The 26,866-nt window shown below is 36.9% G+C and overlaps 1 protein-coding gene across 6 annotated transcripts in view; it reads left to right on the plus strand.

Annotated features, from left to right (window-relative positions):
• RhoGAP19D (Rho GTPase activating protein at 19D) overlaps window positions 1-26,866 on the plus strand; it is a 661,344-nt gene that overhangs the window by 432,627 nt on the left and 201,851 nt on the right. For all 6 annotated transcript variants that reach the window (XM_090374624.1, XM_090374649.1, XM_090374631.1 and 3 more), the window contains one exon: window positions 23,183-23,272. In XM_090374624.1, the coding sequence (XP_090230750.1) occupies window positions 23,183-23,272 (90 nt within the window). The remainder of the gene's footprint in view (window positions 1-23,182; window positions 23,273-26,866) is intronic.

Genomic DNA, 26,866 nt, shown 5'->3' on the forward strand with positions numbered 1-26,866 from the left:
CTTTCATTTCTTTTACCAATTCCAAAATTTCTTATAGTTCCTCTTTCTGCACTGTTTTGTCTTTTTCCAACCTTAGCATTGAAGTCCCCCATAATAATAGTATAGTGGGTTTTCTACTCATCTGGAAGACACTCAATTTCAGTTTACATTTCTTCAACATCTGCATCATCATCATGGCTAGATGTTGGTGCATAAATCATTATAACCTTTAGCTTGTAACTCTTAGAAATCCTGAGTGGTAGTCTTGACACCCTTGGTGATGTACTATTGAGTTCCAAAATGTTGTTTTTTTACATCTTTATGGACCAGAAACCCAATTCCACCTTCACTCCTTTCACTGTTTCCATTGGTGTACAGCAGATTTCCACTTGATAAACTTATAAGTGGTTCATTTCTTCTTCTTGTTTCAACCCAGCTGATGATATTCCAATTCACATTTTCTAATTCCTTTTCCAGCTCTAATATCCTGTCTTCCTATCTTACGTTGTTACAAGCCAAGTTCAGTTTCTGTGCATTGGCAGCCTGGCCGTACCCCAGAGATTCTTAGCACCATCTGCTTCTACTCTGAACCTCTCGCTGCCGTAAGAGGAGGAGTGAAAGCCCCTGGCGACTGAGGGCCTTTGTTTCGTAATGCTTTCATGTGCTGGAGGGTTTGGTCTTTTCCTCTTCAAGCTGACTAGGTGTCTTAAAGAGAACCACTCTACATGTTCGTTGCCACATAAGTGATGTAGCAGGGCTTGCCATTGAGAAGGTGTGCATGAATGGATTTTAAGGAGGCAGGCCAACCTGACTTCTCCTAAATCTTCTGAAATAGAAAGATATTGGATCCTCAGTGTTTTAGACTGAGTGTTTGATAACACACAGAGTGCCTGTTCCCCACTAAGCCCCTGCCTCATTTAACTTTGTTACAAATCATAAAATGCTGTAAATAATACTGTACGTACAGCCTGGTGAATTTTGTTGGGGTTTATAATCTCGGTGAGTTGTAAAGCTGCACTTACATGTAGTATCTACAAGAGCAAAGTTGGACTTATGTACATGAAAAATAAATAAATGAATAAAAAACACCAACTGAGTACATAAGTTGAGGATTGCCTGTACTTAAGGAATTAAAAGAATAACTACCATTCAGTCATCATCATCTTTTGTGAGTGTGAAGTGCTACTAATGAATGATAGGAATGCTTTTGTTCGACTGTAAACTGGTATTTATGAGTGAAGAGAGTGCTTACATGCTATTAGGTAAGTGTATTTGATCTTATTGTATAAATTAATGATATTAGTAGTTTTTTAATATTACAGTGGCAAACAAAAAAAACTGCATCAGTTGGGAATTTTTCAAATAATGTGTGTTGCACTGCATTGTGGGTTGTAGGTATGTGAGAAATCTTCTTCTCTTGCTGGGTCTGTTGCTTAATGGAACTGTTTTATGGTCTATATAGGTAGCGGGTTTGTTCCTACTGAGTTGGTAAAACATTCCAACACGTGCGACCTCCAGGTCAAGGGGCAGCACCCCTGCCATTGCCTGCATGCTAACTATGTTACATGCCCGGTTCACGTTAAGAAGAATTTGCCTGTAAATGGATTCTAATTTTCTCTTATTGGCTATGGTGGAGGCCTTGTGAAACCACGCCCTGGAGGCATAAGTGATCACGGGAATGAATACAGCTTTATAAAAGATAGCCAGCGTGTGTTTTTTCAACCCCCACTCTCTCGACAGGCCATCCTGGCCATCATTCCCACGTAGGTCCTGATCTTTCTTTGTATATAATCCAGATGTGAGAGGAAGGATAGGTTCTTATCTATTATTATTCCTAGGTGCTTTAGTTCTGTGACAATTTTTACTGTTATGCCATGGATCTTCATCTGTGGTGATCTTGTTGTTGTTGGATATTGTGAGATAGTGGAGTTGTACCCAGTCCGTGAGGGTAGTGAGGGCACAATTTGCATAGGTTCCAAGTTTAGCTCTTGAATCAGTCCAGTATTAGGAACAGATCATCTGTGTAGGCCTGAATGTGGATCCCCCCCCCAAAGTCCATGCCTAGGAACTCATCCAAGGCATAGGTCCACTGCTCCGTCAATGATTATATCCTTTCAACCCCACATTATTACTTTTGTTTTAGCCATATTCATCTTTAGTCTGAAATCCTTACTAACTCTTCATAACTGATTAAGATTTTCTAATTCTTTGGGGTTGTGGCTTATGATCACAATGTAATCTGCAAATCGTAACTGGTTTAGGTGCTCTCCATTCACTCTGACTCCTTTCTGTGACCAGTCCAATCTTCTGTAAGCTTCCTCTAGAGCAGCTTTACAGCAACTTCGGAGATATTGTGTCTCCTTGTCAAACTAGGCGCCTCCGTAGCCAGGTGGGAAGGAGCAGCAGTGCGTAGCACACACTTCTTGATTAGACCTGGGTTCGAGCTCGTCACCACCAAATACGGAGGATGCGGAAAGGTCATGGAATGACCACCGCATATCCCCGAGCAATATGGCCTTAGTTGCTAATGCTCCTAAAAACCAAACAACAACAACCTTGTCAAACTCTCTGCTCAATTTTAAATTTGCTACTGTCTTTGTCTAGTCTAAAAAAGTAGGTAGAATTCTCATATATTTTCTTCAAAATCATCATCTATGAGGTATCTATCCCTTGTCCTTCCAGAGCCCGAAACATTGCCTTATGTTGTATGGAGTCAAATGGCTTTTCATAATCCACAAATACCAGGTATAATCAGTGGCGGATTAAGGATAGTTGGGGCCCCTAGGCAAATTATATTTGGGGCTCCCCTCCCCCCCAAATAATAATAAAAAATAAATAAAAAAAATAAATAAATAAAAGTTAGGTACTTTTGTACTTTTGGATTTTTTTTGAACTTCTGGATTTTTCTGCCTGTTAAAGGGTTAAAGCATGATAAATAATAAAACATTTTAGTTTAATGAATAATTTTTTATGTCGTTTTTACAAATTTACTTTGCGGATTTTAGAATTCGGGAATTTATTGATTGTCTTAAAAGTTTATTTTTTTGGCAAACTCGTGTTCAATGGAAATTAGGAATAAGGCATTTAATCGCTCTTGGCCTCATTACAACCGTATTGTGGCATTATTTAAAGCGTAGATAGTCTGCTCTGTTTAAAATACATATTAAAACATAATTTTTTTGAAAAAATTTTCGCTTAAAATAATCAAAATTTTTATGATGTTTACTGAAAACATTAATCTATTTTAGAACACTATAGGAAAATGTCTTGGCTTAGCCCCCCCCCCCCCCACAAAGCCAAGTGCCTCATTGCCTTAATGGTAATCCTACCCTGGCTATAATGGTGTTTATTATTCATTTGCCTTCTCCATTAGCTATGATATTACGTGAAGGTGATCCATAGTTGAGAATCCTGTCCTAAAGCCAGCTTGCTCTTTTGGTTGATTCTCATCAAGTATTCTTTCTGATCTGTTAGTAATGACCCTTGTGAACAACTTGTAGATGTGGGATAACAAGGTAATTGGTCTCTAATTTCTCTCCTTTCTTATGCAGTAAAACTATGATTACATTATCCCACTCCTTAGGGGGTCACGCCATTTCCTAATGTATTTTGTGAAGAGTCTTGCCAGTTTCTGTGTCATGTCTCTTCCTCCCAATTTTAACAACTCTACAGTAATTTCATCTTCCCCCGGGGCTTTCTGATTCTTCATTTTCTTCAATGCATGTTCTACCTCATCAGTAAGGATATCAAGTTTGTCTTATGTGTTGCTAATTTGCGATCCATCTTCCCCACTGTTGGCATCATTCCCTTGCTCCTTGTATAATTCTCTATAGTAGTCTTCTGCTATTTGAATTATGCCTTCTCTGCTATTTATAAGTACACCATCGCTATTCTTCAGTTTCAGTATCATTTGTCTTTCTGTATTACTGCTCACGTCTGCCAATTTAAATCCTTTATTTTCCCTTAATGCTTGTTCTACCTTTCTTGTGTTAAATCTTCTTATGTCCTCTCTGAGTCTCTTTCTAGTGGCTTTGCATAACTCAGTATACTCAATTTTCTTCTTGTCAGTGTTTATCTTGCTCTTCATTTGTCTTCGTTGGATTTTTTTTTACCTATAGGTTTCTAGGGGTTTATCACTTTCAGAAATTTGTAATATTCCTCATTGATATCTTGGTCCTGAGCCGTCTGCAGTAGCTCAAACTTGTTCTTAAGTTCCAATACATACTGCTTTTTCTCCTCTTCTGTTATCTGAAAGACCTTCGTATTATTTACTCAGGTCAGTTTTTTCATTTCTTTTCTTCCGTATATATATCAAGTGTGCATCTTACCATTCTGTGATCACTTCCAACATTTACCTTTTTCAAGACGGTGCCCCCCAGGTGCCAAGCTTCAGGGGCACAAACTGAAGGACAAGTTCTTACAGGTAAAGAAAATCATCTGTAAAAGTAATGTGCTAGTGGATTGACTTTAAGTTCATGCAACACTCTTCCAAAAACTCTTGCAATCATTTTGAGTTTTTACAATGCCATTGATGACGTAGAACTGTTGTATCGGGCTGTATGAAGATTTAAATGCAACACAAGAAACTAGATTTGAAGCAGTAATTCTTGTACAGGGTATCTCTAATTTCAGTTTTTTAGTTCTCCTTCCTTTCTGCTACAGTATCTTCAAAAAGATTGACCATGTTATTGAAAGTTGTCAAGATCTTACGATGAACTTTTACAAAGCATCTTTGGATCTTCATTCGCTCCAAAAATATTTTGCGGAAAACGTTGTTGATTTCTGTCTAGAATCAGTACAAAGTGAAAAGGATAGATATGAACTTTGGAGAGTATCTATAGAGAAAATAATCTGGCGGAAAAGGATGACTGGAGAACTAGGCAAGGACATAGTAATTTTGGCAGAAGAAGAGATCGTGCGAGTGATGAAAAGTGCCATAGACCAGCTTCAACAGGAAATGACATCTAGGTTTGTTCATCTTAATGACCTGAACTTAAAATTTCGATTCTTACTTGATATTAAAGATCTTTTTAGAAATGAAGATTTGAATAATGTTCATCAAAAATGTGATGTATTTAGAAAATTTTGTGACACGGATGTTGAAGGTTCCGAGTTATTTAATGAACTATACAACTGCAAAATGCTTCTTGAGACCCACTGAATCTCTGCACCCAGTACTCCTATGGAACTTTTATTTTTTTTTTATTGTAAGTTATGGAGAATGTGTTTCCAAATTTACAAATTCATTGCAAATTCTTCTTGCCATTGGCATTTCCATTGCTAGCTGGGAATGCTCATTCAGAAAGTTGAAAATTATTCAGTCTTACCTTCGGGCATCAATGGGACAGGATTGGATTAGTACCTTAGCCCTTCTGAGTATGGAAGGGGAAACATTTGAAAAGGTTGGTTTTGATGATGTCATCAATAAGTTTTCAGAAGTGAAGGCAATTCACTTCTTACACTGAAAATATTTATATAATGTATTATTAGAACCTATGATTTTTTTGCTGTCTTCAGTTCACCATATTGTAAAAATTCAAGTAGTTAATATTTAATAATCATCATTTCATAGACTTCATGTTCGAAACATTAACAATTTCACTGTATATTTTTCGATCATTTTTAATTTGGAAATAAATTAAGATTATTGTAAACCGAAATTTCTCTTTTCTCTAATAAAAATATGCAGCTTTGTTTTAAAATAATTTCATGTTATTTGCCAGAATACAGCAGCCTTGGGATAGCAAAACGAAATTGACTAAAGATGACAAAACGCTAAATTAAGTGAATAAAATTTATGAAATCACTTCGCTCTGAAATGGACACACACACACACACACACACATATATATATATATATATATATATATATATATATGGCTTATAATTATAATTTTCTATTACATTCACATTACATTATCACACTCAGGGGCGCCAGGATGACATGTTGTCCCCGTGCTTCAATGACCCTAGCTATGCCTCTGAACTCTAATGATGAGGTTGCCAAGTTTAGCCCACATAATCGGAGTCTTTCCTGATATGGTCATTCTCCTGCCAATCTCAGAAGAGGTGACCTGAATGAGGTTTATAAGGCTCTGCGAGAGATTAGTAAAATGAATGAAGTTGCAACTCTCACTGTTCTAAACAGTTGAGTTAGCCTGTGAATGTGGTAGCGAGCAGACTCACTCAATTGTAGGTCCACTTGACTGGAGTACAGTGGAGACAACAGGATCGCGATCTTTGAAGTTTTGGATATTTCAGCATTTTTTAATATGGATTCCTGATTTAGAAAAGTAGTTATATAAAATCACGTTTTTGAAACCACTCAGGAGTTCAATAATCTTGATTGTTTTAAGTTATGAATTACCTTTAACCACATTATTTTGGATGGAAAACATGAATATGACACTGAATTAAAACTTTTCTGTTATAGGAAAAACAGCCGAAAATAACGATTTTCCCCGCCAAAAACATAAATTGCTACAAACTCAGATTTTAATAGGTCAAAGCTAACAAAAAAAAAACATATCACTAGATTATCTAGAGCAACTTGAACCACGATATCACCAAGAAAGTGAATTAAAATCAAATTTAATGAGTGAAAAAATTACTAAAAATATAGACATGGAAGTGACTAAAAGACCTTGAACCACGATATCGTCAAGAAAGTGAAAATAATGAAATATAATGACTAAAAACAGACATGGAAACCCCCCCCCCCCAATGAAGACAAAAATGAAGACCTAGACAACTGTCCTCCAGGCTCACTCAGTATCATCATCATCATTTTCAATCCACTGCAGGATGAAGGCCTCTCCAGCAACTTTCCAGTTCCTTCTGTTTTGAGCACTGGCCATCCATTTACTACTCAGAAACTCATGAATTTCATCTATCCATCTCCGCCTTTGTCTTCCAGGTTTTCTTCTAGCTTCTCTTGGGTACCATTCTGTTATTTTCTTAGTCCATCTGTCATCATGTCTTCGAGCTATGTGTCCTGCCCAAGACCATTTTAGTTCTTTAGTTTTGATAAGAATGTCCTTTACTTGAGTTTGCTACCTAATCCATGTGTTTCTCTTCTTATCTAACAGTCTGATTCCCAATATAATTCGTTCCATTCTTCGCTGTGTAGTTCTTAGCTTCTCTTCCATTCTTTTGGTGAGTGCCCAAGTTTCACTTCCATAAGTCATGGTGAGGAGTATACATTGGTTCATTATTTTACGTTTCAGACAAACTGGGATATTGCTCTTCAGTATGTGACTATATTTCCTGAATGCTATCCATCCAAAATTTATTCTTCTCTTGACTTCCAGCCATTTATCATTATTACAGCTAATAACTTGTCCCAGATAAGTATATGACTCCACCTTTTCAATTACTGCTCCTTCAATCATTATTTCCCTTTCCGTGGCATACTTGTTCATCATTACTTTTGTTTTAGCCATATTCATCTTTAGTCCAAAATCCATACTAACTGTGCATAACTGATTAAGATTTTCCTCTAATTCTTTGGGATCGTGGCTTATGACCACAATGTCACCTGCAAATCGTAAATGGTTTAGGTACTCTCTGTTCACATTGACTCCTTTCTGCGACCAGTCTAATCTTCTGAAAGCTTCCTCAAGGGCAGCAGTAAACAGCTTCGGAGATATTGTGCCTCCTTGTCGAACTCCTTTCTCGATTTTAAATTTGCTACTGTCTTTGTCTAGTCTAATAAAGGATGTAGCACTCTCATATATTTTCTTCAAAATCTTAATATATGGGGTATCTATGCCTTGTCTTTCCAGTGCCCGAAACATTTGCCTTATGCTGTATGGAGTCAAATGCCTTTTCATAATCCACAAATGCCAGGCATAATGGTATTTTATATTCATTTGCTTTCTCCATTAGCTGTGATATTATGTGAAGGTGATCCATAGTTGAGAATCCTGTCCTAAAGCCAGCTTGCTCTTTCGGTTGATTCTCATCAAGTATTCTTTCTAATCTGTTAGTAATGACCCTTGTGAACAACTTGTAGATATGGGATAACAAGCTAATTGGTCTATAATTTCCAATTTATGATTTATCTCCTTTCTTATGCAGCAAAACTATGATTGCATTATTCCACTGCTTAGGCATCACACCTTTTCTAATGCACTTTGTGAAGAGCCTTGCCAGTTTTTGTGTTATGTCTCTTCCTCCCAATTTTAACAACTCTACAGTAATTTCATCTTCCCTCGGGGCTTTCCAATTCTTCATTTTCTTCAATGCATGTTCTACCTCATCAGGAAGAATATCGGGTATGTCGTATGTGTTGCTACTTTGCAATCCATGTTCCCCACTGCTGGTATCATTCCCTCGCTCCTTGTATAATTCTCTATAGTAGTCTTCTGCTATTTGAATTATGCCTTCTCTGCTGTTTATAAGTACACCATCGCTATTCTTCAGTTTCAGTATCATTTGTCTTTCTGTATTACTGCTCATGGCTGCTGATTTAAATCCTTTGTTTTCCCTTAATGCTTGTTCTACTTTTCTTGTGTTAAATCTTCTTATGTCCTCTCTGAGTCTCTTTCTAATGGCTTTGCATAACTCAGTATACTCAATTTTCTCCCTGTCAGTGTGTTTCTTGCTCTTCATTTGTCGTCTTTGGTTCATCATGACAAGTGTTTCTTGACTAATTTTTTCTTCTTTGGATTTCTGTTTCCCTATAGGTTTCTTGGGCTTTATCACTTTCAGAAAGTTGTAATATTCCTCGTCGAAATCTTGGTCCTGAGCAGTCTCCAGAAGCCCAAACTTGTTCTTAAGTTCCAGTACATACTGCTTTTTCTCCTCCTCTGTTATTTCAAAGACCTTTGTATTATTTACTCGAGTCAGTTTTTTCCTTTCCTTTCCTACATCTATATCAAGTGTACATCTTACCATTCTGTGATCACTTCCAACATTTACCTTATTCAGGACGGTAACATCATTCCCAATATATCTTCTGTTAATGAGGATGAAGTCGATTTCATTAGTTGTTAATCCATTTGGACTCTTCCATGTCCACTTTCTGTTCACCCTGTTCTGTTCACTCAGTATAAAGAAGGTTAAAAAAGGAAGGAATCAAGGAGAGAATTAAGAAATTTTTGAATGTGAACCTCAGAAATCTGAAGAGAAAAGAAACTTGACAAATTGACCATCATTACTGATCCTGTAAAACAGTCAGAAGAAATCAAACCTTATTTAGAAGAATTGCATAAGCAGACCAACAGAATCACTTCTGCAATAAGACTACAGCTAGTTAAGGCCCCGGGTGCCATGCATATCTTTAGGCCAAGCAATATTTCTGCAATTTATAAGGTGCTCTTTAAAGGTGATTAAAGTGATTTTTAAGTTCTTACATTTCTGTAAAGTCTTATTTTTAATTATTTTTAAAATTTTTAACTTGTGGCTTATACTTATGAATTAAAAAGCCACAAGTTAGAACACAGAAACCCACCTTTCTTTCTTTATCCATATTTCTAGGTCACTAACCAACTAACACCGTTTGGCCTCCTAGCGGCACTGCTCCTGTCTTCCGTGGCAGGGCCAAAACACTGGCAGAAAAGTCCTCTTGCCAAGGGCTAAAAGGAGCAATCACGGCAAACACACACGCACCGTTAGGATATTGAGAACAACAATCCAAAGAGCAAAAGACTGATCGGATGGAGCAACCTTATCCATCGTTCTTAATCATCCACTCACTTACTAGTCCACCTATTAGTAAATTGTCTCTCTTCCACCTATTAGTAAATTGTCTCTCTTCTTGTACAGAAACACCTGGAGGGTAGCATTAGTTGAGGCATATGATGCAAGAAAGCAAGCTTATACAGCATAAGCCAAAAAAAAACACACCTTCCCATTTCACTCATCCGGTCACTACAAATATTTGTCTAGTTTGGCCTTAAATTTATTTAAGCTATCAACTTCCACAATACCAGATGTAAGTCCTTTCCAGCAATCAACTACCTGCTGGTAAAGGCAAACCTCCACACATCTATTCTACAACTGCCTTTTCTCAGTTTGAATCTATGCCCCCTCAGTAGGGGGAGTGAAAAAGACCTGGAGGTAATTGTGCAGTCGGATATGACGTTCTCTGAGCAGTGCCGACAGGCTGCCAAATTTTGATAGCACAGACAAGAAAGTGATTATATCTTTGTATAAGGCAATGGTCAGGCCACACCTTCAGTACTGTGTGTACAGTACTGAAGGTGTGGTCTGACCATTGCTTATACAGGGGAAAAATCACTCATTATCCCTGCTAGCAAAATTCCTGTATATCATTGACAAGACACCATGAGCTTCTCTTTCAGCCAGGGCTGTGGTGCCAGAAGAAAATTTTGCAGCTCCATCTCCGGCTCTGGCACCTTTAATTTATCAAAACCTTGATTTAGTTTTGAATTGTTGAAGTGAACAATGATCATGCCCAACTGACAAATGAAAGCACTCTTGGAATGATCTTTACATTATAGGCTACAAATACACAGTTAATTTGACCTTTAATTTAATGAACAAAAGGAACAGAAATGAATGGATTATGAATTGAAAATGTCTTATTGCATTATAGGAAAAAACAGACTTATATTTGCTGTATAAAAACATGCAAATTAACTTTAATTCCCTTAATTAAAACTGAATTTTCAAAATTTTAATTCTGTATAGCAGTTTGTTCTTAAGAAGATTGCCGCAAGCAAGTTCTCTTTCATTGTTGCTTTCAAATCGGATTTAATGATTTTTATAGCTGAAAATAAATGCACTACACTGGCTTGAGTGGGGGGGGGCAATGCAAATACCGATTGTGTAACATCTCGTATGATTTTAGGGTACTTTGTTATTGCATCTTTCACTGACATCTTTGCTCAGTTTTTTTCAACTTCAGTGAGGGACACATACGTCTAATTTTAATTTAGTTGTTGTTGTTATTTGGTTTTTAGGAGCATTAGCAACTAAGATCATATTGCTCTGGGGATATGCAGTGGTCATTCCCTGACCTTTCCGCATCCTCCATATTTGGTTTGAATTTAGTCAATGTACTAATAGGTGAAAAATGTGGTATACCAGTCAACAGCCTTTCGGATTATGCTGTTTGTCAATAATCTTTTCAAAGTCAAACTCATCTTCGAAATTAGTATTAGATGATGATGGTGGATTGCTTTGTATTTCATCTCCTGGGGCTGGGGCTAGGGCTGGGCATTCTTGACGGTTTCTTATTCTGAGCGCTATATCAAATAAAGCTTCCTTTGCTTTGCTTTGTTGTCCATCTGTTAATAAACATCTGTGCTTGAGATCAACATAAATGCTAGCTAATATTACATCATTTCCCAATAAAGATCTTTCTTTTACTTGCATGGAGATCATGACACTTTCAGCTATGGGACCATATATGTTGGAGAGGCAGTAGATCAGAGGCTTCCATTCCTTTAGGAACTGACCAGGAGTCAAGTCTTCACCTTGAATTTTGGTTGGTAAAGCAAGTTTTTAAGTGTCTGCACCTGATCCCACCAGTTGGGTTGACCAGTCAATATGGATATGTGGACATGTGTTGTGTCTTATATAAGGCGGCCCCTAAACGTTAGTTCATCTCAGCCATGGTTATCTGTGATGATATACAAAACTCTGTACAATGGCCAGAAATGAGTGTAATAATACTGTGCGTTGTTTAGTTGTTTTTGGCCATTTAGCTATCAAGAAGCAGCTATCACCTGGAAGGCTGCTTCCCAGTACCCGTCCACGCCATGAGTTGCAGTTCCAGAAAGCGGCCCATCATCATGTATGTGCCACCCCACCTAGTACTTGATCCAAAATTGCTACTTTTCCAGCACACCATATAACCTGTCTCACCTTACTTACAAGAGCATGTTTATTTCCTTATCCATCACTAATTGCCAGCTGTAAAGTATGAACACCACAACCCATGTGCTGGACTGTCTAGAAGCTTGAAATTTCATCTATGATGTCACTTAAATCCAGTTCTGCTTCTATGTCGTCATCAGGTTCTAATTCTGGAGTCTCACCACTTGATTCATCACTTTCATTTTTATCATCTGTTATTGAATCACCCTCTCTCTATTGGGTTTTTTTTTTTTTTATTTTATTTAAACCCCAAACACAAGAGATATTAGAACCTATAGTACTTTATTATTTATTGTTATTATTTTTGGTTTTTTAGGAGCATCAGCAACTAAGGCCATATTGCTCCGGGAAATGCGGTGGTCATTCCCTGACCTTTCCTCATCCTCCGTATTTGGTGGTGACGGGCTCGAACCCCGGTCTAATCAAGAAGCGTGTGCTACGCACTGCTGCCTATAGTACTTAGTACCGTGCTTGAGTTGGAGGTTGAGAAGACAAAACACGATATTTGTTGACATTGGATTTGAACTTCTGTAGACTGTAATTTTTAGGAAATACGTATTAAGGAAGGCTGTTCCAGAAAATGGCAGTTGAATGAATAAACGAGGAAGATGAAAAGTTGGTTCAGTGAGTTTGAATTTGGACAGTAAATGGATGTTGGCAGCACGTGTTCAGACTGTTTTGAAAGAGAGAGCGGGAATTATAGAAGCCGATTCAGAAGAACAGTGCCCATGGAAGTATCTGTAGAAAAGGTAAGCAGCAGAAACAGTATTTCTATGAGACAGCAAGTGGAGAGACTCTGTTAGAGATGAATCATTAATTAACCTAACTGCCCTCTTCTGATTGGAATCTAGAAGCCTGAGAGAGGTTTTGGGGGCACCACCCCAGATGTAGGAACAATATTCCATGGTAGGGCGGATTTGCGATTTGTACAGAGAGAGAGAGAGAACACAACTGTTTGGAAGAAAAGTAACACTGAGAGAGAAAGAGAAAACCAAGATTTTTAGATGTAGAAGAAGAAATATTTGTAATGTGCTTGTGCCAAGAGAGATTAGAAGTCAAGGTAATCCCCAAAAGAGATGTATCATTTTGCCTAGAAATCGGAGTGTCACCAAAGATAAGCTTAGAAGCAGAAGAATCCTTTTTGCGAGCTATGATACAAGTCTGAGTTTTAGAAGGATTGAAATCAACTAAGTTGTCTTTGTCCCACTGGAGAATTACCTGGAGATCAGAATTTAAGGAATTGGTAGCAGATTTTCGAGAAGTTTAAGCTGATTGAGCAGGGCAATGTTTTTCAAAATGGAAAGTGGAATGCAATGTGCTCTCATCGGCAAAACTATGGATAGGATTTTTAGTCAATGGAAGAAGGTCATTAATATACAAGAGGAAAAGAGTGGGAAAGAACTGAACCTTGAGGGACACTGGCATTAGTGGAGAAGTTAGAAGACGGAGAGCCATCTATCATCACCCTCAGTTAGCGATCAGAGAGAAAACTGGATAACCAATTACAAAAAAGTTGGCAAACCATAAGATAGAAGCTTGTTTAGAAAACCTTTATACCAAACACGATCGAAAGCCTTTGAGATGTCAAGAGCAACGGCTTGTGTTTCACCAGACTTTTCCATTGAATTAGTCCATAAATGGGTAACATAACCAGAATATCACCAGTCTATTGACACTGACAGAATCAGACGTAAGGTTTCTAGGCAGTTAATTGATTTCTCCATTACTTTAGAAAGAGTAGAAGTAATTGTAATGGGACAATAATTGGATGGGAGGGATTTCTCACCCTTTTTACGAACTGGCTGGATATGAGCAAATTTCTAAGCAGAAGGAAAAACACATTTGGAATAAGAAAGTTAAGAAAAGGCGACAAAGAACAGGAATAAATTCAGGAGCACAGTTTTAGAACAAGTGGAGAAATACCATTGGGACCTGGAGCTTTCTTAGCATCAGGATTCATCAAAATCCTTCTGACATCCTTTTGACGGAAGATCACAGGACACATTGAATGGAGTGTGTTGGGAATGGTGGGAGGTGTTTTACCAAGATCATTAAAATACATGAGTTGGAAGAAAAATGGGATTCTATTAAGTCAGCTTTATCCTTGGCTGAAGTGACAACAGAACTATCTGGTTTGGGCAGAGGTGGGAGCAGAGATGGGCAAAAGTTGTGGCCAATAGCTTTGGCAAGAGACCAGAATGCTCGGCTACCATTAGGGTAAGAAGCAAGTTTTCTACTCTTAGCCTGTTCAAACTCTAGTTTGGACTGGTTAATAACTGCTTTACAATTGTAGCGAGCTTTTTTGTAGGCAGAAAATGAAACTGAAGAATTAGAAACAAGCCAATTACGATATGCAATGTTCTTCTCTTGAACAGCTTTGGCACATTTATTGGAAAACCAAGGTGTAGATAAAGGATGAGATTTTAAAGTGGAGGGTGGGATAAAGGATTCCATTCCTGCAAGAATAATTTCACTGATACGATCTGAGCAAACATCAGAAGTTTTCTAACAGTAATCCGACCAAAGAAAAGAAATCTTGCAGGTCATTCCATTTTGCATTCTTGTAATGCCAAACAATACGAGGTTGAGAATAGCCGTGAGATAAAGGCTCCATTGGAGAAGAGACAGTCACCAAGTGGTGATTTTGAGGTGCCTAAAGGACCTCTCACTTCGGCTGTGTTCTTAGAAGGGTTGTTTTTGAGAAAAAGATCAAGCATGTTGGCTGTATGGTTAGGATTGTCTCTTATTCATGTAGGTAAATGAACAATCTGTGTAAGGTCATTAGTAATTGCAAAAGCCTCAGCATCTCAACCAGCTGAGTTGAAAACGGGAACCAGCTGGAGTTGTGAACATTAAAATCACCAAGGAATATTACCTCACTGTTAGGAAAGTTGAAATGGAGAAAGTCAAGTTCAAAGATAGGAAGTCGAAGAGCTCCAAGTGATTAATGGAGTTGAGAGAGAGAGAGAGAGAGAGAGAGAGAGAGAGAGAGAGAGAGAGAGAGAGAGAGAGAGAGATGAATTTGAGACAATGAGGTAGAGAGATTTTAAGCCAGAGAAAATCTAAAAGAGGAGATTCCAAATTACCAAGTCTCTGACAGGGAATATCGGAATGGACATATGCACAAGTACCACCTTTAAGGTGAAAGGAATCATACAGCGAATAATTTGGGCATCTGAGATGAGCAGTAGTTGAATCAACCGATAACTGAGATTTTGTCAGAAGCATATTGCAAGTGGAAATGGACATCATTGAGATTAGAATTCAGACCACGTATATTTGTGAAATGAATTAAGAAATGTATGGGAGGTTTAGATCTTTTTGCAGATAAGCTTACTCTATTAATTTGACAATTCATGGTGTATTCAATAGTAAGAAAACGAGGGTGGGACATGCTGTATGAAATAATGAAATTTTTGGATATGACGTACACACGGTAAGAATATACCCAGATCCTTGATATAACGTGGCCTTGACAATGCCCTCCGCATGCACACTACTCGGACTCCCTCCAGTCACTATCTGGCAGAGTAGAGGTAGCAAGATTATACACTAGCTGATCCGGAAGCCTCCTAGAGAGTTACCAGTAGGTTCGGTCCTTTGTACTAACTAGCGGCCGGCCTGCGAATACCGTTTTAGAGCTGTACCCTCAAAATGTAAGGAAGATTGGATCTCGCCATGATGTTCATCATAACCTCAAAAGTCATCAATCATACTGCATGACGGAAGAGATGGGAAGGGTTGACCGGAACTTAGCTCTGGAAACTAAACATGGGTTCCACCACTTCAAGCCTCGAATAAGGAATGTGGTGGTATTGCACCGGTTGATGAGAGTCATCTACCACCTAGTACTGCCTGGTAACACAGAGGGGCGGCATTCCTCTATGTGGTGTGCGCGCCACACCTCGACCCTTGCTTACGTTGGTTCACACCTGGGTGGATACCCACTGTGTGCTTGTGCATGGAGTTTATACCCAGGATTACTAACAGTCCCACCATCGTGAAGGTGCAAGCAGATGATTTGGCTGGCCAATTCGCCGAAGTCCAGACTTCGCCGAAATTGGGTCTACTTGACTTGAGTGTCATCCGAATATCAGTTCCATCAGTGTTTTAGACTCCCTGGTAGCAAGTGCAGCTTGTCTGACCTATCTGAGAGAATGTCTGTGACAACCTCAAGTATCAGTACTATCTGGAGACATGTTGGAGGTATTATCATTCACAGTGCACAGTACATGCTCCTTTCTTATTTTAGACTCTTGCAGAACACGTTTCACTATTTGATGAAGGTACTCGCTTGTTTGTTGGGCACGAGCTGAAACACTGATTTCTTTAGTCAAATTTTTACCAATTTTTGCTCCACAACTCAATCTCGCCATCAGTGTCATTCAGTTGGCATGTGCAAATATGTTATTTATCATCTACTGTGAATTAAAGTATTCAAATACATTAGAATTTGTTTTAGATTCTTTGTTCATTGTAGAGGGCATCCACACATTTGACATTTCTGAAAAAAATAGTAAACAAAAAGAACAGGGAAATGAAACTACACCATCAAGCATCAAAGCATATGACATATGTTCCAACCTCATAATTATGACTGAGCAAGTTAGTTGGAACGAAGGAGCCAGTTTTTTTTTTTTACTGGCTCCAACTCCAGCTCCATATAAACTTTTGGCTCCATGGCTCCAGCTCCACAGCCCTTTATGCATTGCTCAGAAAACTTTATATCTGACTGCACAATTACCCCCCAGTTCCTTTTATTTCTTCACTCTTGACACTGATAAATCTAAATTCCGTGCAATACTTGTTAATGTTTGACCATTTTCAGACATCCTTATTATTTTAATTTTCTGATCCAAATCAATCCCTTTCCTTTAGTACTAATTTACTGCGGTACTAGTGGATTTGCTAGCACCACTGTCATTCTCTTAGTCGGTACCATGATAACGGTCAAAATGAAATTTTATGTAAAGAACTTTACAGGGTTAAGGCAAAACACACTAATATCACCTTATGCGAGCTCACATTTTACTAAAGCACATTTCTGGAAGTCATTACTATAAAACAATAAAAAAACAATTTGCAGTTTCTGGTTTATTGGGCTTTTCTGTTAGTGCAATCTATTATAAGCGGGTAGTAAACTCGATCTTACTGCACTTGCGATAATACCGATAGCTGGAATCCTGTGGGTTTTCTTTTTTGTGGTGAAACATGTGTCCCTTTCACTGAAATTTTCAGTTATATAAAAAAACAAATAAATTTTCAGAATCTTCTCTTCATTCCTATTTTTTAAGCTTCATAAACTTGTTATACTGTATCTCACTCGTGCAATTTGTGCATAATGTGTTTGTCGTTATTGATTGCTTTTTTTAAAACTGCTTTAAAGTTATGTAAAGTTTCAAAGTTAGTCGGGGACTTACTGTACCCAAAATTCATAATACCTGTAATTAATAAGGTATACTCTATCATTCAGTACAGTCTCTTCTACTATAAGTACTTTCCTTATTCAGTCTTAATAATGAAACTTTCCTTAGTTTACCTTATCCTAAAAACATTTATTTTCATCTTATCCTACTTTAGTATTCATTTTCAATTATTATCTTAACAATTTGTTATTCCCTTTATATAAGAACAGCATTGTTGTTATTTAGTTTTCTTTTATGTAAATCTGTAAAGTATAATCAATATTAGAAATGTCTTTGTTATATCTATGAACTACTGATTTAGAATAATACATACAGGTTTTTATAAAGTAACTCTTACATTACCCTCGTTGCAAAGCTGCTTATAGCAGGACTTGATACAGTCAAAGGGGATGCCTTTGTGTTTGCTCATTGTGATTAGTGTGAAGAGACTTGCAAATTCAGAATTCTTATTGGCTTATATGAGGGCAGAAAAACAGGGTTGATTTTCTCAAAGAAATTGACATGAACATGAATTGACATTTTCTCAAAGAAATTGACATAATTTTTTGCATAAAGCACTCAGCTACCTAGCTGAACCTAGAATTAGATCTCAATAATAAGAGATCTAAGGATTTACTTTGTAAGTATGGGATAATGTTGAGTGTCCAGTTAGGATTAAATTTGGAAGTGTTCTGCAGCTCTGTTCAGACAGAATAGGGCAGTTTACCTGAGTTTGGTCAATCAGTTTGGCCCTAGAGAAACTGTGCAAGACTCGTGGGATAGAATTTTTTGCATCCTGGTCTGTATTTTTTTCACAGAAGAGAGAGAGAGAGAGAGAGAGAGAGAGAGAGAGTGAGTTTTTACAGGGATGAGAACTTACTTAGAAGAAGTGCAAGAAAATATGTTGATGCTATTGAGGCAGTGTTATATGGATTGGTAAACTGCTACTTTCTTTTCGAGGGGGGGGGGGTTACATGGGTTAATAGATTAATAGCTGCTGCTTCTAGTGGGTAATGCAGCAGCCTGGAAATCAAAATGCCTGGTGGGAATTGCATGGCCATTTTGGAGACAAGCAAATACAGGCATTTGTTTGTTCCATGAAGTATTGTCAAACAAAAAAATTTTTTGTACTCCATTGCAAGGAGAACTAACAAATATATTTGAATTTGAAGTATTGATTAAGTCATCAGATATGGGCATTGTAGCGAAATTAGTATTTGGTGTGTACAAGAAATGTGTAATTTGAATAAGATGAGTACTAGGTTATGTGTACAGAAAAGATGCAGGGGAATGACGGTGATTAAGAAGCACAGAATATAAGGCAGTGCATCCAGCTGATGTGGATGACCATTGCAGTGTTGAGTCTTTCTGGTATGATGTAAGAAAAACAAAAATGCTAGCCATATGTTGTGGGACAGCAAATAAGAATATATTATGATGAGATTTTAACTTTTCTTATTTTTCCTGGAAAGTGTGAGTAGGTTGTTCAAACAGTAGCAAATCATTGCATTGGATAACTGTTTTCTCCATCCACAGGTTAGAGTGGCACAAAAAGAAATCAGTACACTTTGATCTAATTATCAACAGTGATCATTCATGCATTAAGAATCATTTGTTAAAAGAACTATGTTGTGTCGATCATAATATATATTGACGTTGCACTTACTAAATGTATAATTGCTGCCGAGGTTAAAGGGAGAGGTATTGTTTTTTGTAAAGTTAAAACGGATGGCAATAACTGACTGTAGAATGACTATAGTCACCTTAGTTTTTAAATTGTTTTTCTGTGGGAACAACTGATGATGTTGCCTGCTGCACATTCTAAATGGGAAACATTCAGGAATATAATCGTAGAAGCCACTAAGCATTTTATGCCAACTGTGAGATGTTTAAATTTTAAACCTAAACCAATGTCAGATGAAAAATCGATGATCCTTTTTAGATTGCTACAAACTGGATAAATTTTTGCAGTATTTTGCTAAATTCAGGTGTGAAGTTATAGAGATGGGATTACAAAAAGTTTAATTGGGAACTAAATAAAGTATTAAAAAGCAAGCTTATAAAGCATCAGCCAAAAAAAAAAAGAAAGAAAACCTTCCTACATCACCTCTCCATTCCCTCCACCAATAATTTGTCTAATAATTCATTGAATTTATTTAAACTGCCCACCTCTGCAGCATCGGATGGAAGATTGTTCCAACAATCGGCCACATGCTAGCTCAAGACAAACTTTTGAACCTCTATCCTTCAACTATCTTTCATCTGTTTGAACTAATGTCACCCTGTATGTATTCTGAGCAAGAGGAAGTATACTATCAGCATTGAGCTTGCTTAATCCCTTCAAAGCCTTGAATACCTCAGTCAGAACACCTTGCAGATGCCTAATCTCCAGATGCTGCAATTTGCAGAACTAAAGCCTTTACTGGTAAGAGCACCACTTTGTTTCCTCAACACTCACATTACCCTTCTCTGCACCCATTCCAGCAGATTTTATCCCTCCTAAAATGAAGCCATCAGACTGGTGTGGGGCACTCACAATTCAGCCTAACCATTGCCTTCTACAATGGGATAATCACCTTCCTATTCCTGCTAGGAATCTTCTTGTGTATCATTGATAAAACACCATGAGCTGGTAGCTTGTCTACATTGCACAATTACCTTTAGGTCTTTTTCCATTTACACTACCTTGAGTGTAGTACCACATACTTGGTACTTTAATCTGGGATTACTGTGAATGTAAAACTTCATCTGCCATTTCTTAGCCTGTCTGCTCTACCTAATCTTTATACATCTTGTTGCAATAGCTTGCCCAGATTACTGTCATTAACCACACTGCCAAACTTTGTATTATCTTCAAACTTAAGACATTGTCTGTATACCATCATTACTATCATTAGTTAACATAGAAAACAACAATGGGCCCAGCAGTGAACCTTGGAGGACTCCACCAATAACATTAGTCGATGAAGAGCTGTGTAACTACTCTGTCTCCAACCTCATTTGTAACTAATCTGTCTTTTCACACTCTGGACCATGACATTATACAGAGCAGTAACTTGCTCTGAATACCACACTAATCCAATTTGTACAGCAGTTTTTTTATGCAATAGTATCAAGAGCGTCCTGAAACCAAGTACAGTCAGTTCTGCTATAACATGAATTTGCTCCGACGCGACTGATATATTAGGGAATAATGAGGGTATAATGCAATGTTCGCGTTGGCTCGTGTGCAGTTTCATCTGCGAGTTCCACTATTAAGTGTGAACACAAAGGTGTTTGCACTTAATAAAGGTGCTGGGTTTTGTGTTCGGCATGTGAACACAAAATCCAGCACCAAGCTGAATGTAGTGACCTGCGCTACATTCACAATATGTACAAGTTTATGAAGCTTAAAAAACATCAAACGTCAAATGTTGTGAGAGATATATTTCCTGTTTACTGTAGTTGTATTGGGCAAAGGCACTGTTGCCATTTGCTGTATTCATATGATAACACGTGATAATGTAGGCAGACTCATGTTTTCAGGAGCTCACATTTTTCTGTTCGAACAGAAATTCCATGAGGCATTATAGTGTGAGCAGAGGAGCACATTTCTGGAGGTCACTATCATAAAACAATAAAAGCAATTTGCACTTTCTGGTTTATTGGGCTTTTCTGTTAGTGCAATCTAATTATAAATGGGTAGTAAACTCGATCTTATTGCATTTGCGATAATACCAACAGCTGAATTCTGTGGTGAAATATGTTTATACGTTATATGGTGAAATGTGTTTCCCTTCCATGAAATCTTCAAACATAAAAAACATAAATAAATTTTCAGAATCTTCTATTTTTTCCTATTTTTTAGGCTTCATAAACTTGTTACTCCACATCTCACTTGTGAAATTTGTGCATGCTGTGTTCGTCGTTATTGATTGCTTATCTTTTTTACTGTTTTAAATTTTACAATCCAAAAAAAAAAAAAAAAGAAAGAAAGAAAGAAAAAATGTCAGTGAACAGAAATATCAATCAAACAAACTTCATATCTTGTCAAGGTAAAGTGCTATATTTACTGCAATATTTATTTATTTATTAGAAATTTAAAACTGAGAGATAACAAACTTTTGGCCTCAATTATGACAGCATCCTTGTGTTCTGTGGAGCTTTCTGTAGATATGAGATGAGCAAATATCTCTCCTATTCACAAAGGGAGAATTAAAGGTTGAGGTTAGTAATTGTAGACCAGTAAGCTTGATTTCTGTTCCCGGTGAAAGAATGTAATCAATAATTAAAAAAATAGTGCAAGATTGTCTTTACAGGAATGCTATTATTTAGAAATCACATTGTGCATTTGTTAACAGAACCATTCTGATATTAGCTAATGTGCCACAATATCAGAGGAACTAGATGCAAAGAAAAAAAAAAAACATATTTTGACTTCAGTAAAGTGGGATTAGATGCAAGTTACAACTATGGCGAAAGGGAGGGTTAAGTGGGCAGAAGGACAGCTGGTGAAACTGCTCTTTTTGGGCTAACGTTATTAGTGGGATCCATCAGGGTTCATGGCTGGTTTGGCTCCTTATTGTTTTCAGCATTTATTAATGATATTGATGAAGGCATATCAAGCTTATTTATTGTTTAAGTTTGCTGATTATTCAACATACTTTGCAATGTAAACAAAATAGGCTTTTAATTTAACAGAATAAATTAGCCATTTGCAAATAACGTTTCTCTATTCATCAATTTGCATTTATAATAATGAACTGAAAACTATTTAACTATATGATCTCTTTGAAAATTAAAATTTTCAATTGTGGTATTGAAAAAACCAGTGACCAATTACCCAGATCAGTGATATTAAGTGAAATAGGTTCAAATTTAATTTGGTTGTCTTGGTTTTCGTTTTTGTTTTCCATGTCCATTGATTTTTGAATTCTATCTTCGATATTGCTCTTTATATATCAAGATTTTTTGTTGCATCATCTTCAGGTTCATCATTGATTGTATCTTGTTGTCCATCCTCGAACATCAGTAAATTTATAAATTGTCTCTTTATTTTCATTGATCTTTGTTACATATTGAGGATTGCTAGTATGTTCTTGGGCGTAGTCTACTATATTTTGCCACATTTAAAATATTTTTCTACTGAACCAAATAGCAACTTCTTTTCTTCTTGTATCTGAAGCTTTCTTTTAAGATTTTGTGATTGTGATAAGGTTTTTGCTTTTATTGCTTTCATCTGTTAAAGTTAAATAAAAGGGTTTCTAATGATCAAAATTTATATTAATGGGATTGGATTTTTCATTCAAAAAGCAGTTATTAGTTGTTAATAATGCATGTGCACCACTGTAGTTTAAAACATATTAATAACATCAATATATTATTACAATGTAGTAGTTTTGGTGGGTGGATGTTGCGTAGCAGGTTGATACTAGTTAAGTGCATATGCCTACCGCTAAATTTAAGAGTAATGGCAAATGCATGGCGCAGTGCCTCTACCTTTTGGTGCCCATGTGTTTAGCTCAGTATTAACAATGGGTAGGAATTTGCCTGATCAGACATACTATTTTTGTACTTTCTGGCTTTGTTATTTCATTTAAAATTTTATTGGAAGTAAATTATTTTTAGGAAATCATGATGATAGATCATAGGTTTCCAAAAACTGCTTTACTTGTATATGGTTATTACTATAGCAAAAAAAAAAAAAAAAAAAACAACAGGCAACCCAAGGTCACTTGCTAACACTTCTCTTCCCTATCATGAATTTGATGTGGGAAGTGAAGTGTGGGCGATGTTGTTGGTTTTTTTTTTTTTTTTTTTTTTTTGCTTTGCTTACCAGGATAAAGGCAATAAAATTCATTGTTCTTTTATTTTCCTTGTATTTTATCCTCTTTTATTTATATATATATATATATATATATATATATATATTTTTTTTTTTTTTTTTCATATTTATTTTTTTAACATTGAAGAAATCAAGTGATCGCTCCTGGCGTCATGTTTGGGCAATTTCCAAAGGCGAATTACTATATCTTTGTAGAGACAGAAAAGAACCATCTGGAGTAAGTAAAAACTTTCTAATGAATATAAATAAATTGCTTTGATGCTTTTGGTTATATTAATATATATAACTAGATTTGCATTTTCAATGCCCACCTTCACTAAACCAGTGATGTGACTAAATATGTGAAGCTTTAGACTTTGATTCAGAGTTAGCTTCTCCTTGACTAATCTTTGATTTAACAAGGAAAAGGTGATCAGAAATATCTTCAACATATTTTGGGAAAATTCTCTGTTAACTGAGATCTCGCTCCTGATTATTGCATGTTATTGGTTGTGTTTTTATATTCACCGCCAGCTGATGGGCAAACAGCTTCTGATAGGTTTTGTCATGTGTAATACTATACATTCAAAAACTACATCAGCAAGGGTTTGGCATTTATTATGTATGCTTTGGGGTGCAAGTGAATTCCCTGGCAGAATGATCATATTGTTACTGAGTAATGCTTATAGATTTTGTATATAGGAATAAAATAATCTTGTAAAGAAATTTAAAATCTTTATTTTTGTCCCTATATACTGAGTATCCCTCTTGGGCTATTGATAAAAATTATAATGTGGTTAAACAAACATATTAGCCCACTGGTTGGCTGCTGAAGGATTGTTATGACACCCTATGCCAACTTTCTAGAACTCTCCATTAAACCTAACTATAACAATTTTGTGACATTAGGTTATGGAAATCTGTAAAATGTATTGAACACTTTGAAAAGAATGTCAGTTGAATACGTATTTAAATTGTTATTGTCAGTTGAATATTTTGTAAATGTGTAAATTTTGTATTGCTCATAGAGTTCTAGCATGTGTCGTTGGAATGAGTTACTGCTGACACAGTGACAAGTACTCATTGGATATCAATCTGTTGGAAACAGATTTTTATCCAGAATCCATACAGTATGCACAACGGAAGTGAAAACTCTAAAAATATAAAAATACGTCAAAAATGTCACATAGATCTGGCCACTCTTAGCCACCATTTTCCGAGACATGGAAAGAATTTTTTTGATAGGCTACATACCACACAAGAAAGAAATTGCTGGCAATGCCTACACACTTATGTTCTCAATACCTGGTTATGCAGAATGATGTATTAATGTACCTACAATATCAGAGCATGAAATATTTCAATGGATTCGATACCGATCACCATACTCAAACACTTGGCACTATCAAAGGTAATTTCTTGATAAGTGCTAAGAATGCTTCCACCTTTCAGATTTGTGGGGAAATTTTTCGCATGTATGATACAGATTTATGAGAATTTCTTTCAAGGATTGAAACAGATGATGAAACATGGTTTCTTCATTGAGTTTTGGAAACAAAGCAGGAGTCTATACAATGGAAACACGAGAGGTTAATACCAGCTAAAAAATTTTTGACTCAATCCTCTGCTTGAAGATCTTGGCTGCCATTTTTCGGGAGATGGGATTAATTTTTTTTATAGGTTACATATCACACAAGAAAGCAATTGCTGGCATTGCCTACACACTTCTGTTCTCAAAGACCTAAATGGGGCTAAAATGAATTGGAAGAGGAACATTTGCATGAGATGTCTTGCTTTTTCGTGACAATGCTTTTCTATATAATATCGGTGTAGATACACCATAGTTTACCCATAAATTTGAACTACGTATGTAGTGCAAAAGGCATCATTTTAATTGTATCTCATATTGTGGTTGCCTTCAAAACGAGATAGCTGGTATTGCACTACTTCAAATAAATAACGCTTCTCTCGTAGTGAAGACTGCTGTTATTTATTTTCAGTGGATACTACCACCGAGACGATCGTTTTGAAGCTATTTGGCTTCATCATCGGTGAGTGGGCAGGTACCCAGGTAATGCAACATGCCACCAGTTGCAAAGTTATTTCCACAATATGAGAGATGCCAAATTGTGTATAAATAGTAATGTATTAGAAGATGAAATGCACAAGGTATAATTTATTATGGGTTTAGGTAATTAACTATATAATATCGGTGAAGATACACCATAGTTTACCAGGCACCTCCGTAGCCAGGTGGGAAGGAGCAGCAGTGCATAGCACACGCTTCTTGATTAGACCGGAGTTCGAGCCCGTCACCACCAAATATGGAGGATGCGGAAAGGTCAGGGAATGACCACTGCATATCCTGGAGCAATATGGCCTTAGTTGCTAATGCTCCTAAAAACCAAACAACAAACAAATCCATAGTTTACCCATAAATTTGAACTACATATGTAGTGTAAAAGGCATCGTTTTAATTGTATCTCATATTGTGGTTGCCTTCACAATGAAATAGCTGAAAATAAATAACAGCAGTCTTCTCTACTAGAGAAGCGTTATTCATTTGAAGTCGTGCAATATCAGCAGCTTGCTGTGAAGGCAACCACAATATGAGATAGAATTAAAATGATGCCTTTTACACTACATACATAGTTCAAATTTATGGGTAAACTATGGTGTATCTACACCGATATTATATAGTTAATTACCTAAACCCATAAGAAATTATGCATTGTGCATTTCATCTTCTAAGACAATGCTTTGCATACAATTCCATAAAGCAGTTGCTGTTCTGAGAGTCTGTGGATTCTGGCAGTTAAATCCCTTCCCCCCCATACACTAGCTGATCCAGGTGCTTCCTAGAGAGTAACCAGTAGGTTCAGTCCAGTGGACAATCTAGTGGCCAGTCTGCAAACACTGTCTTAGAGCTGTATCCTCTAAATGTAAAGACAATTGGATCTCACCACGATGCCTTTCATAATTTCAAAAGATATCAATCATATTAGAAAACAGGCCTTGAGTTTCGGGTTGCATATCACTCTATTCTTTCTGTTAACGACCGACAAAATTGATTTAAAATAACTTTATTAAAATGAAATATAAGTTAACACTGGTATAGATAAAAACATTAAAATACATGGAAATACAGTTTAAAATATAATAGTAGCTTTCATGGTGAGGCATTCCTTCTTCAGCTAATCAGTGAATTATACTGCGTTATAAAGCACATATGTTATAATGCAAAATAAAAGTTGACTGGGCATGATCATGGACCTTATGTCTGGTTTCGTTAATGCAAAACTACGCACATGTGACGAACGTCATCACTCATTGCGCTGCAGAATGGTAGATTCCATAACGGGGTCCATTTGCACTCCCCTATTACAGTTCATAGTCATGTAGGTGAAACTGCTAGAAGATTGAAAAATTATGTCTCGGAGCATGAGGGTGGTTCTCTGAACCACTAACTTTGAATGCTCCGCTGTTGCTGAGCATTATTGGGTTGGGCAACACAACCGTGATCTCCATTGTGACATTGAGATTATCGACCATTCGTGGGACTACCACCAGCACTCATGGTTCGGGGCACTGCACATAATCAATTGTAATAGCACTATGAACTGTAATAGGGGAGTGCATATGCACCCCATTATGGAGTCTACATTCCTGCAGTGTGATGAGCACTGGCGTTCGTCATGCGTAGTTTTGCCTTAACGATACCAGTCATGTGATTCATGATCATGCCCAGTTAACTTTTCTTTTGCTTTATCTAACATATATATGTATGCAGCACACCATTCACTGTTTAGCTGAAGAAGGGACACCTCGCCCC

Source organism: Mastigoproctus giganteus, chromosome 1, assembly GCF_048544385.1.
Source record: "Mastigoproctus giganteus isolate SK-2022 chromosome 1, ASM4854438v1, whole genome shotgun sequence".
Classification (NCBI taxonomy): domain Eukaryota; kingdom Metazoa; phylum Arthropoda; class Arachnida; order Uropygi; family Thelyphonidae; genus Mastigoproctus; species Mastigoproctus giganteus.